The sequence below is a fragment of the Diorhabda carinulata genome, chromosome X, assembly GCF_026250575.1.
Source record: "Diorhabda carinulata isolate Delta chromosome X, icDioCari1.1, whole genome shotgun sequence".
Classification (NCBI taxonomy): Eukaryota; Metazoa; Arthropoda; class Insecta; order Coleoptera; family Chrysomelidae; genus Diorhabda; species Diorhabda carinulata.
In genome coordinates, this window is record NC_079472.1 from 35,458,348 (window position 1) to 35,471,533 (window position 13,186).

General features: G+C 30.3%; 3 protein-coding genes across 3 annotated transcripts in view; 1 reads left to right on the plus strand and 2 right to left on the minus strand.

Moving 5' to 3' along the window:
- Positions 1-7,252, plus strand: part of LOC130901040 (SEC14-like protein 4) — a 45,603-nt gene extending 38,351 nt beyond the window's left edge. The window contains exons 7-10 of the mRNA XM_057812112.1: positions 392-591; positions 649-797; positions 4,193-4,344; positions 6,838-7,252. Coding sequence (XP_057668095.1) covers positions 392-591; positions 649-797; positions 4,193-4,344; positions 6,838-7,058 — 722 coding nt within the window. The 3' untranslated portion in view covers positions 7,059-7,252. The remainder of the gene's footprint in view (positions 1-391; positions 592-648; positions 798-4,192; positions 4,345-6,837) is intronic.
- On the minus strand, positions 7,240-10,108 carry LOC130901041 (thioredoxin domain-containing protein 17-like). Its single transcript, XM_057812113.1, has 3 exons — positions 9,843-10,108; positions 9,656-9,737; positions 7,240-7,475 (listed from the first exon to the last, which is right to left on the minus strand). Exons 1-3 carry the CDS (start codon positions 10,024-10,026, stop codon positions 7,319-7,321), a joined length of 423 nt encoding a protein of 140 aa, XP_057668096.1. The 5' UTR covers positions 10,027-10,108; the 3' UTR covers positions 7,240-7,318.
- A 1,507-nt stretch (positions 10,109-11,615) lies between these two features.
- LOC130901042 (thioredoxin domain-containing protein 17-like) lies at positions 11,616-13,017 on the minus strand. Its single transcript, XM_057812114.1, has 3 exons — positions 12,688-13,017; positions 12,185-12,266; positions 11,616-12,004 (listed from the first exon to the last, which is right to left on the minus strand). The coding sequence occupies exons 1-3, from the start codon at positions 12,830-12,832 to the stop codon at positions 11,842-11,844; spliced, it is 390 nt and encodes a 129-aa protein (XP_057668097.1). The 5' UTR covers positions 12,833-13,017; the 3' UTR covers positions 11,616-11,841.
- Positions 13,018-13,186: the final 169 nt, after the last annotated feature.

Here is a 13,186-nt window from a genome sequence, read left to right on the forward strand (position 1 = left end):
GACTATTAGACTAGATAGGAGTTTTATCACTCTTAGATTTTTGGAGTGGTAAACTAGTTGTTGCTTTAATTTGAAATTTCTGCTTGCATTACCACCCAGTAGAAGTGTTAAGCAAACTTTCGCAGCTTTAATTTCTGATGCTCGTTTCTCTTCATGGGATAGAAATGTTCGTTTTGGCATAATTTTCCAAAACAGGCATGTTTCACGAACATTAAAACCAATTCTGGAGTATAGTTTCCTTGTTCAATTATTGTTTGCTTTCTAAGTAACCTGCCACTGAATTGTGAGACTATTTAGTCTGCACTATACACCAGAAAAAAGACTGATTGAATATCCATTGATATACTTTTATACTTGTAGTTGAAATTCATGATGAAAAAACTTTTTTTAGCGCCCAGAGTATTTTCTATCGCTTTCAGTGTGATAAAGAGATTCATGAACGGATACACTTTGAGTAAAATACAAATTTTTAAAAATGATCCTAAAAAGTGGAAGCCCGCTATTCTATCAAATATTTCTCCTGATAACCTACCAGCTCATTACGGCGGTAATCTCAAAGACCCCGATGGTAATCCAAAATATACCACAGTGGTAAGTTTTAGTCAGGTAACGGTTGTGAAATGGTATGGCACCTTAATTAATTTTTAGATAAAACCTGGTGGAAAAGTTCCTGAATCTTATTATAAGAAAAATATCGAAACCATAGATTACGAAAAGGAATATACTAAAGCTGTGATAAAAAAAGGAAATAAGTTAATTTTAGATTTTATTGTTGTCGAAGAAGGCTGTTATTTGAGGTAAGTATATATTAGATTTTCATATTTTGTACGCTGAATTCTCAAAATTAGTATTACTAGTTCATATTTTATATTTATTTATTTGGGTTCGTAGCCAATAAATCATATCTGGTTGCCCACACTGAAGATGGTCATGCATTCTTTATTGCATGAACTATTTTATTTCTTCAACAAATCTAAATAAATAATTTAGTCCGTTCAAATAGTTTTTTCAAAGAATAGACTTATAGATAACTGTTAAACATCAATATTACAAAAACAAATATATTTTAAAATAAAAATGGCTTCATTAGAAAAGACTTCTTTAGATAATTCTTGTACTTTATAAGGATGGAACTTATTTTTCTCAACACATTACAGACGAATCTTACAATAAAGTCCAATTATCAAAAAAAAAAAACAACGATCAGTGCGTGATCAGCACGTGAATGATTGTGAATATTGATAAAAATTAAATACGATATTTCCAAAACGGCAAGAATTTTTTGCAAGTGTTGAAGGTTGAAACCAAAATGTGGAATATAGACATTTTCCTTGATGTACAGGTTGAGCCCCTTACCATAAATCATAAATGCACGACATTGGAAGCTCATCTGATGGGGAATAAGGAAATGTGTTTGTTGAGGTAGAAAATGAAGTTTTTATTTTAATGTTTCAATACACATACTATCTTTCGATTTCTGTATTCGGTGTTAGTAAAAATAGGCTATACATAATCATTAAAAAATGTAGGTATTCCAAACTTCACGTTCACATTGTATATTTTTGTAATAATAATTGTGCATAATTATTCATAATTTATATAATTCATCTGATGTAAGAAACGCCAGATTATTCTAAGTGTGGAGAGCAGTCCTGATCGCGTGAATTATCCGTGAATATGTTTTGGTCAACATTTTTTTCACTAAATAAATATAACATCTAACATCATTAGTTACGGTCTTTGGTACATCAGTAATAAGCGGTACAACCGCGTCGTCGCCTACTACTCAAGTATAACAATGCATTTGACGTCGCCGGTCTCCTGCCGCTCGTCACCTGGAAGTAAAACGACGGCCTAACGAACTCTAATGGAATTCGATCGCTTTTCTATCGCATATCAAAATGCTTATAGCAATAAAATTATTGTAAAAGGTCACACTACTTGTGTGCAAATTTATCTCTGGAATATATAACAAAGCAAGCGCTTCCTCTATTTTTGTACCGCCGTTTGCTTCTCGACAACTCCTCACGATAGTGTGGACATGTTCGATGTATAATAAATACGTGACAACGAGGCGCTCGATACGTAGTTAGTTCGATTACACTGGTCGATAAAAAAAATTTATTATAGTAACACAAAAATGAATATTATATTGTGATGAAATGGGCCTATGCAAATACGAAAATATGAAAAAAATAATTGTAACAGGTAAGGTTTTTATGTTACATTTATAGAACCATATTCATTGGTAAAATATTTGATATTTATTAAAAAAATTATTTCACGTTTTATGAATCGTATATATTGACAATATTTATGGTTTACATCTAATACAAATGCCTCACATCTATTAAAAACAAAAATCACTTCAAATATCAATTAATTCTATTTTTTCTTTTTATGAGGAGTTGCAATCACTCATCATGGCGGAATCCCATCAAGTTTGATACCAAATTTCCATTGTTCTAATATCTTGGTGGAACCTTTCACTGACAGTTCCCAAATTTTCAGGAAAAAATGTCAGATAACCCCAAATCACGAGCTAAACCATAAACTCACTTTGAACAGTTAAATGTGTCTCGCCGGAACTGGTACTTGGAGTAAAAATAGAGTCGGTGCATTGTTCTTCGGAGCTTTCTGATGATACGTTGTTTCCAGTATCTTCTAAAACAATATTTCGTTACTGATAAATCTTCGTTATGGGGAACAAGTCGTAAAGCAGACGGCAAATTTGGATACTCGATTTTGTGCTTTCTTTTCTTAGAATGACCTTCAGTCTTTATTAGACAAAAATAGCAGTCGTCAAAATAATTAGTAGGTTTCCGCCGTACCATTAGAATTGCAAAAGGCATGTTTTTTTCTTCCCATTCATCCACTGCACTAATGACACACTACAACTGCTTGTCTTGGTAAAATTTAGCAAAAGTTTTGCAACTGCGGCGCGTTTAACTCGACATTTCGTCATTTTAATACCTTTTTGCACTATGAACAGAGAACCACTTACTATGAAACTCAACAGAATACTAATTTATTTTTATGTTTATTATTCTGGTATTTTTTCGGCCATAAAATTTACCGATATTAACCGCCCCTTTATATAATTACCTACTTGCTAATGTAAACAAGGATATTTGAGCTATTGAAAAGTGGTACGTGCTAGGGCTTATAAATATTTTTTCTATTATTGGACGGGTATTTCCATTTTAATAAATAAAGGTCTTCCTTGTGTTATGGAAAATCTTGTCGGCCAGTATATTATTAAGGTAATGTTTCTAAAAAAGTTGGTGTGTTCAAATTTAAAAATCCAAAATGGCCGGATATTGTATGTCGAGACGGAGTTTGCTGCAATCGACAGTAGAAGAGTTTTGATAAATATTTAAAAAATTTGTTTATTTTATTTTGATGCTGAAACTAATTTGTTTTCTAAAATTTCAATTAATGCCAGCTTTAGTTTCAAATTTTGAAAGAACAAACTCCAAAAAAATTTGTTTTGAAATTCAGTTTTATCGTGAATCTTGGTGCAATTGGTATTTAATAATGATTTAACCGTTAGAAGCTGATTATGATGAAGTTGGAAAAGTAAATTCTGAACATTTAGAAACATAATAAAGTGAGGGCTACCCAGCTCACTGTCATCCAACGTTATATATTATGTTAATTTTCCATCTTTCAACACATAATAATCAATTTTCAATAATTTCAACCATATCACTTTGTACGTATATGTTCACAATAACTTTGTCATTAGCAACATCTATTATTTAAATACCAATTGTCTCAAGAATTGTGCCATTTAAATAAAGTGTGTTTGTTGTCTTACGATATTTGTAAAAAAAAGTTAATTCAATTAAAAATACCATAATAGGATAACAAAAATGCAAAATAGAACATTCTGTCTTATAAAAAAGTAAGTTAAAACGATACACCAATTTTTTTACTGAATCATCTATTGTTAGAAGCGAGAACGTATAAGTGTAAGTCAATAAAATTTTTGTTCTGAAAATTCCATTCAAACACACATACCTCTTCTGTTTGTTTTCAAATTCATCTGAACTCTGTATAATTTACTTCAATACATTAAAAATTTAGCTAAATGTGCAGTTGCTAGATCAATGCATAATCATTTGTATAAAAACTTACCTTCCTAATACCTTTTTTTCGATAAATGTGAGATATTATATCTTTACTTTAGGTGGGACTTCAGAACCGATGAGCACGATATCAAATTTGGAATTACTTTACAAGACGAAAATGGAGTTGAGAGTCCTGTGGTGCGTCATAGGAGAGTCGCATCGCATCAGATGGACGAAAGCGGTGCTATAGCGTGCCAAGCACCAGCAACATGTAAGTTTCAACAAAATACACCAATAAAATATGCACAAAGAATATTTAAGTATTTACTTGAATTACGCAATAAAAAACTTTTATTTTAATATTTTATAACATAAGTTATCTCTAAGTTGCAATTTCTGGAACCGTTGGCGATATTCATAATGAACACTGTTTACACCACCACTACTCCAACACTCACAATTACACTGTCTGACGCGCGTTTCGATAATCAGCTTATCAGTCTCTGAAAACGATAACTTGGTTATCGAAACGCGCATCAGACAGTGTAATTGTGAATGTTGGTGTATTGGTGGTTTAAACACAATTTTTTTTATTTATTTATTATAGAAATGAGTTATACATCAAAATACTACCTAACCTAACCTAAATAAATAACTTTTGAAAGCATTCACAACGTACTTTTTGCTCGAAAGAGGATATTTTTATATTAAATTATTAATTAAAACTTCAAACTATCAGTAAATATTTTTTTATTTTATAAATAATGAAAAACAACGGACAATTCTTTATGAACAACAAAAATTATTCGTATGTTAATATATTCATAACAGAGTGGAGCAAAAATGGCTCATTTTCCTATTATCGCATCATTGGTATTTTAGGTTATTTTTAATACTTAATTTTAGTTTTTTGGGACAATCTGTGTTTGTATCAACTTAATAGATATTTCTGGTTTCTTATCATGGGCAAAAAAATATCACAATTTCTTACAAATTTTTTTGGAAGCAAAAATGCTAGAGTAAATCATTTCTGACTTGGAAAATGTATTGAGATCGAGAACTTTCTAAGCAAATTGTGTTATTGCATAGTGAAAATTCAAATTTATTTTGTTAATAAAGGATGTGCTTCAACGTTTAAAAAGACATGTGACGAATGAAGAAGCCGCGCTCATAGAAGATAGCAGCAGTCAAAGATACGTCGCCGGGGTAATTGGAGTTCAACAAAGCACCATATCCAGAGTTGTTATTCGCTACCAAGAAACAGGGCAGCTAACCAGAAGACCGGGAGAAGTCCGCGGAAGGGTAACTTCGGTAGTAAATGATCGTTATTTGAGGTTAACGGCGTTAAGAATTAGGCATACCACCGCTCGAAGGCTGCAAACAGATCTGTTGGCTGCTCGTAATCTCCGAATAAGCCTACAAACAGTTCGAAATAGGCTGAGAGAAGCAGGTATACGAGCCAAAGTGTCAGCTAGAGGTCCACGTCTTACCAGAGAAAATCGAGTGGCAAGATTGGAATTTGCTCGAGAATACGCAAATCGGAATATTCAAGATTGGTCCAATATTTTATTCACGTATGAATCAAGATTTTGTCTGTATTCATCAGATAGGCGTGTACCAGTATATAGGCGACGTGGTGAACGGCACGATCAGGTTAATTTTTGTCATACTGAAAGCTTTGGTGGTGGCTCTATCATGGTTTGGGGAGAAATTTCTTTCGAGGGTTGCACGGAGTTAGTACCAGTGAATGATAGAAGACTAAATGCTGACAGGTACATAACTAATATCCTAGAATCCCATGTAGTGCCCTATATGCCTCATATCGGTGACAACTCTGTGCTAATGCACGATAATGCTCGTCCACACGCTGCTAGAGTGGTTCGGCAGTACTTAGAAGAGATCGAGATACCCACTCTGAATTGGTTTGCACGTAGCCCTGACCTTGACCAATCGAGCATGTCTGGGACTATCTAGGATGGCAAATTCAGCAACATCCGGCACCAATAAGAACACTAGATGATCTTCAAAATGTTCTTTTTAACTTCTGGGAAAACAAGCCACAAGGATACGTCCAGAACCTGTTTATTTTCGTTGGCTGGTTTTAGTTTGAGCACCGTTCATTTTTTTGTTTAGATGTTTTGTACAATTTTTTTTATATTTTCTGTTTTGGTAAATCAACTTTTTTGTCTTCTGTAGATTAAACTGATATAAATGTTGCAAAAGGCGTATCTATTGGTGTTTTTATTCGTAATAATAATAAAATTCAAAGAACAGGCAACACATTTAAAATATTTAAAAAATAATGAGTGATGCGATAATTTTTGTGGGGTGTATATAAAAATTAAATAAAAAATCTTTTGTTTATTGAATTACAAGATTCATATAGAATTTGAAGAGATAAAATATTAATTTTAAACGAAGTATTGAACGCCATCTGTTCAATAAAGCGAATTTTGAACAAATGTTTGATTACAACTTTAAGTATGGATATCTCGAAAACAAAGCAAGATTTCATTCTTCATTTTCGATTTATTTTGGCCCAATTAAGCCAAATCGCGGCACCACGGAAACCGTACTCTCCCCAAATTTTTTTACTGAGCAGACCCCAAATATTTTCCAGTTTTATATCTGTCCAAAGACAGGATCATCTTTTTTTGAAACACCCTGTATAAGTAGAACACCCCATACGAAAAACCAGTACCAGTTCGACCTCACCTCCGTAATTCAGCCCCACCTTGTACTTATTAATTTCTATTTGTTTCAGATATAGTAACTTTTGACAACAAATACAGCATGTTTAGAAGCAAAACTATCCAATACCGAATCTACGTAACGTCTCCTATAGAGAAGTTGGGCATCGTTCCAAACGATGAAGAGTTGAATATATTAAAGTCGAATTTAAACGAAGATGTAAAACAGTCCAAAAATGATCCCTTAAATAATAATATGTTAGAAGAACCGAAAGTTGTAGGAGTAAATTGTTAAAATCTTCTTTGGTGTTAGGTGATAAAGTTTTAAAAATGTTATTTATAAGAATCAGTGTTTTAGAGGTATATGTAATGAAAATTTGTTACTAGGAAGAAATTTATTAGCAATAAATGTGGATCAATTATAAGTACTGTATTTTTAAAAATTTAATTGGACCACAGACATTTTTAAAAATAAATTTTTTCAAATATCGTGACTTTTTTAATATCAATTTTATACAAAAAAATTATCATAAACTGTAAGTAAAATACGAAAAATTAATCATCATCTTCATTTAAAAGCATGTTCACAAGATCAGCTTTATCACATTGTTCTCCTTCTAATCGCTGTGGGCCTTCCCATCTCATTAACGTTGGCAAAACTCTTAATTTGGTTTTGGGATCGTGTCTGAATGGACAAGTCGGATCTTTCCAGCTAAAAACAAAATAAACATATTACATATCACCTGCATCTAAATGGTTCTCTACGACAATTTGTAATATGCACTTGAAGCATTGCGATTGGGTACTCAAATTATGCAATTGGAAAGAAATTCTTTAATATTATTTGTATTATAAGTTCATAGCTGTCATGAAATAATAGCAAAATTATATGTTCTAATTGGTGCGAAATTTAACCACTTCTTCCACTACCTCTTAACAATGCCAATTTATCTTTCATCATTAAAATATGTCTCAAAGTTGCATATTTTTAAAGTATATTGATATATTATTACAAAACAGTAGAATTTTGAAATTTATATTTATAAAATATGAATTTGTAAATTTTTGTAAAGTTATCAATCACAATATGCATATGCAATATAAAAGCATTTTTTACTCCAATGAAATTTAAACAAATAAATTTTTAGTGATAAGATTTTTGCAAACATTACAAAGTGGTTTTTTCATAGGCATTAGTCAAGTGCAAATGAAGTTGAACTGACTCCTCATAGAGCCAGAACGGATTCTCACAAACAAGGCAGTGTCTTTAGCTTGCCCCCAAGGTAATCAAAACTAGCTTTATATCGTTTTAAGATGATGCATTAGAAGAGTGTACAAATGTTACATCCAATTGTTGTTTGAACAATGAGCTATAATGGATGAAGTGATTAAGGGAGCTGTTTGACATATAACAAAAATTTGAGATCTGAAAACATCGCCAAAATGATCTTTAATTAGAGAGAGGTAGATTTTTATAGATGTATGATAATGTACTGTGTTATAAAATTATCTCCATGAAACGGAAATTGCATCTTTAGCTTTGTTGGTAGAAAGTCCTTATCTTAATCTAATTGAACATTTATTGGCCATAAGGTTAACATCTTACTACCTTTACTTGGAGGTTTAAGTAGGGTTTCAGTCAAACTGGTAAAAATATGGTATCAAACAGAGAAGACAATACACAGTATTGAATTGATTATCAAATAATTTTCTTGAACTTCTTATTCCTTATACCTTTTTATATATTTTTCGTGATGAATTGTTTCAATTTTCATAAAAAAGAGACCTAAAATTAAAACAAAACATCACGAAAAATATATGTAACAATTTATTTGTTTAAAATTCAAAATAGAAATTTTGCCATTCTGGATATTATGATTTTGTATAAATGTGACTAAAAAATTACATTCCAAAGCGAAGGCAGATCGTAGAACAAATTTTTAAAGGGCAATGTATGTGTATATAATACTGAATACAAACCCAATTGAATAGTGAAATTAACACACTTATTTTGATGTCTATAATGGCACAATTGAATTTCATTGAGTTTTATGATCATCTGTCTTTTACTGTTTTAGTACTGTTACATTTTGTCAGGTCACCCCAAGTTTTATTGCTTTAATAATATTAAAGAAACAAGTACATATACTTTTTAGTGAAATCCTGCATCTCAAATTGATGTGACCCTTCACGAGGCCATAAATGGCCAAAATCTTATTAAACACCTTGATATTCCTATATGACTTTGTCTGATATTTTTTTTCTTTTTTAAACATGAATGAACAGTTTATAGTACCAGTCTGTAGTCTATAGAAAAAAAGTAATAGTTTATTATTCATTGACTGTGTAATATTTCTTATGACAAAAGAAATGGAAGCTCTAAAATTGAAGAAGACAACATTTTTATTTCATTTACAGTCTTGCATCTCTTTCTTTCAAAAGTAATACACAGTGTTAAATTAAAATTCTGTCTACTAGGGTTATCCAATTTCTAAATTAAAATACCATCATTATTTTCAAACTCAGTATAGTGAATGAAGAGGAAATACTTAATAACATGTACTTTGACAGAAATCAGATGTTTTCAATTTCAAATTTTATAATTTCAATGAAAATTACACTCTAATGATGAAAGTGAAGCCAGATAATGTTCTTATCATTTTCTAAATAAAATCTCTAAATGACAATCCCAGTAAATGTTTACTTGTATTAGTAACAGATTAAAGATACATTTATTTATATCAAGATTTGTAAGTGACTTAGATATACATATACTATTCAAACAAATATTTTATATAAATCAGTTATAATTTTCTAAATATTATCCAATTTAGAAATTTTTAGCTATTACAATTTGTAATCTACTCCTTTTAAAGATATAAGCGTACTTACACTGGCATATCTCCAACTTCTACCCTTACAAAGTGAGAATTAGGGTCAGTTTTTTCTAGTTCTTGGTCTATAACTGGCCAAGCTATAAAAATGTGTTATTTACTAATAAATGCATCAAATTATTGCTTATAGTATTAAAGCTGTTTTAAATGTTCATGGAAGTGTCTAATCTTCTTTACAAACTTACCTCTTACACAATATGTGCACCAACTGGTGTTATCTTCTTTTCTTGGACTGGAAAATAAGACGTGGATTTTTTGTCCTTGGCTATCAAAATTTTTGAAAAATTCTTGAAATTTTTCATAACCTTGTATTACATGAGTTTGAACCATTTTTATATTTGAATATTTTCGTGTAAACCTTAGCAACATACACTGACAATTAAATGCCCGAAAAAAAAAAACGTTTTGTCATGACACCAGCTTCAAATAAATCATGTGATTAAATGACAGTGCCACAGATAATTAGCTGTTGTCGATGATCTCCCATCAAAATAAATTCCAACAGTAACATTTATATTACAAGGTTGCCAGAGTTCATACCAAAGAAGTATACATCGAAATAGTAGATATATTGAAGATATATTTTAGAAATCACCTTTATTAAAATTAGTTAATGATGTTTAATTTAAAAATTAGTATTTTAACTGTTTGAAATGTATATTATTGAAATTGGATATACTTTAGAACTTCGTATTTCTGTGGTATACTACGGGAATCAAGACATAAAACTATATCTTTGACAGAAATTTATGACTCATGGTACATAGACACGTCTAATTGAAACATCAGCACATGGTCGGCGGTAATAATAAATATGGAGGTTGAAATTTCTTAAATATTTGATGCGGTAAAAATATAAGATTTTTATTGAATAGTTTATTTATACAGATATTGTTTAAAAATTATCTAACATGTCTCAAATATAAACTCTAGTTTATTATCAACATGGTTTTGACTTTAGAAAGTTCTCAAGCAGGATATCTAATCTTAAACAAATTTAACGTTCATTCCCTTTAACACAGTTTTATAACTTAAACAAACTGTTGAGCAAGAATTTTCTTGATAGTCTTATTTTTCAATTTTTTCATACTGCGGCTATGTATGATCAAAAGAATGAATTTTACATAAAGGAGGTTGATTATATTTCAGAAATTCCGCGAAAAATAATTTTTGAGGCTGCACTGTACTCATATAATAATGATTGTTTTGAAATTGAGGTGGTAGTTGGATATTAATTAAATAATATCAATTTTCTTAAAATTTCTAAAGAATATGTTTTTTCGAAAGTGTGGTGACAGCTTAAAAATTGTTTTTCCCTAAACTTTTGAAAAAAAAATATTTTTTTAAGGTTATATTTTAGAGCAATATAGAATAACATAGAACACCCGCCAAAATCGCTATACCTTAAAATTACGGGATATGATCTTGTCACCTCCTCAGAAATGAATTTGAGTATATTTTCACTTGAAAAAAAATCAGTTCAAATTCCTCACACAAAAAAAATTGAAATTACGGACATGTCACTGTTAAAACACGGTGATAGGGTTTTTATAATTCATTCTATTCTATTTCAGGATGCTTGATTTAACTTTTTGAATAAACTAAACATTAACTGGATATTTAATTCCAGTGCACTGCTGCTGGTGATTGAACAACATAAGTGGATGAAAAAGAATCATTTTTATATAAAGGTTACATATTTTACAAATAAATTGATTTGTGTATAAATATTTCTATTTTAACACTTTAGTAAACATGGTTAGATCACGAAAATTGTCATGCCTTCCTGAAGAAGAAAAACTTATTTTATTACTTTTTTTACAATTAATAACAATAAATTTTTTCAAAACTACACGATTTTGATGGTGTTTTTCCTTTATGTCCCAATGACACTCGGAGTGGCTCCCTCCGCACCTGCCTAAGAAGAGTTTAATAGATGACTATATAAACTGATAAAGTTCGAATAAACATTTATTTTCATATATAAAGATTACAAAATAAGTTTATTCACAGAACTGATAATACACTTAAAAATTGTTTACATATTATAAAATATTATCCCCTTTTTCAATACATTATTGGTACTTGTATAGATAACAAATATTGCAGTTGGTAAACTATATTGGAATTCATTTATTATGGCCTAAGATGAATAATGTGATTTCAATTTTCCATGGATTCCCTCTAATCATCATCATCATCTTCAAAAAATAACATTTTTACTAATTCTTCTTTCTCACATTGGTCGCCGTTTAATCTTTTAGGTGTGTTCCATTTTATCAATGTGGGTAGAACCATTAATTTCGTAGAGGGGTTCTTACGAAAAGGACAATTTGGATCTTTCCATCTATAAGTAATTTAAAAAAATTTAGTCACTCAGTATTTTTATTTGTTTAATCTGTATATGAAGATAACGTAAATTTAAAATTTGTGTAGACAATTTGATTTCCTAAATTTTACAGAATAATCTTAATGCAAAGAACTTCAAATTAGAAAATATATTATTTTATGAATATAGGTAACTTACGTTGGACGGTCTCCTACTTCAACATAAACAAAATTCAACATTGGATTTGCTGTTTTTAATACTTTGCTTATGACAGGCCAAGCTAAAAGCAAATAATAAACTCAAGAATAGCTTTTGGTTAACAAAAACAACTTACATTTAGACAAAATCTGTTGTTTTATACTTTACCATTGTATTTGTTTATAGTATTGATAAAATATGTAACATGAAATGGCACGCCTCTGATTGTTAACAATGATGCAAATTTACGTAATACATATTTTAATCAATTCATTGTTGCTGATTCAATTAACCAGAAAACAATGACATTGTTATATTATCGGCATAATGCGGTAAAGATAAAAAATATTGGTTATTAACTGTTATAACTGAAAATGCTTCCGATATTCTGAAAGCAAAGGACGTTTCACATAATTTCGTCGTAATAATAAGTCGGTTTTTTATTTTAAAACTGTTTTCAACTAAATGTTTGTATGAAAAATTTAATTATAATAATCACTCACCACGCTGACAATCATCACACCAGCTTTCGCCAGTATTTTCTTCTTTTGTACCACTAAAGTAAATAACTAAATCTCCCTCTGGTTTAAAAACTTCAATGAAACTTACAAAGTTCTCATAGCCTTCTATATGATGATGCTGAACCATTTTGAAATATAACTAATTATCAATGTCAAATAATTTGTATCCCATCTGATTAAGAACTGAAATGTGATTGGAAACAAGGCAAATGGGCTGTGGCATCAAATTTTTTCTTTTGATAGCGGAATTTTCTACTATAATCTTCAAGAATAATGTTATAATTTTGAAATTTCATAATTCAAAATTTTTTTATTTCTTAAAAATTGTCATTGAATTAAACAAACAATATTTCTATGACAGTATCTTAATAGTTCTGCAACCATTTATTCACATAGACGTAATTTGGATTGCCTATACTAAAGTTATTCCTGGGACAAGCTGTAACCAAAGCACTCAAAGACTTTTGGTGTATATATTTTT

Coding starts and splice junctions, on each gene's coding strand:
- LOC130901041 (XM_057812113.1), bottom strand. CDS start 10,026: ATGTTGCTAAGGTTTACACGAAAATATTCAAATATAAAAATGGTTCAA. Junction 9,738..9,842: donor GTGCACATATTGTGTAAGAG/GTAAGTTTGTAA, acceptor ACATTTTTATAG/CTTGGCCAGTTATAGACCAA. Junction 7,476..9,655: donor GAAGTTGGAGATATGCCAGT/GTAAGTACGCTT, acceptor TTTTGTTTTTAG/CTGGAAAGATCCGACTTGTC.
- LOC130901042 (XM_057812114.1), bottom strand. CDS start 12,832: ATGGTTCAGCATCATCATATAGAAGGCTATGAGAACTTTGTAAGTTTC. Junction 12,267..12,687: donor GTGTGATGATTGTCAGCGTG/GTGAGTGATTAT, acceptor ATTTGCTTTTAG/CTTGGCCTGTCATAAGCAAA. Junction 12,005..12,184: donor GAAGTAGGAGACCGTCCAAC/GTAAGTTACCTA, acceptor AATTACTTATAG/ATGGAAAGATCCAAATTGTC.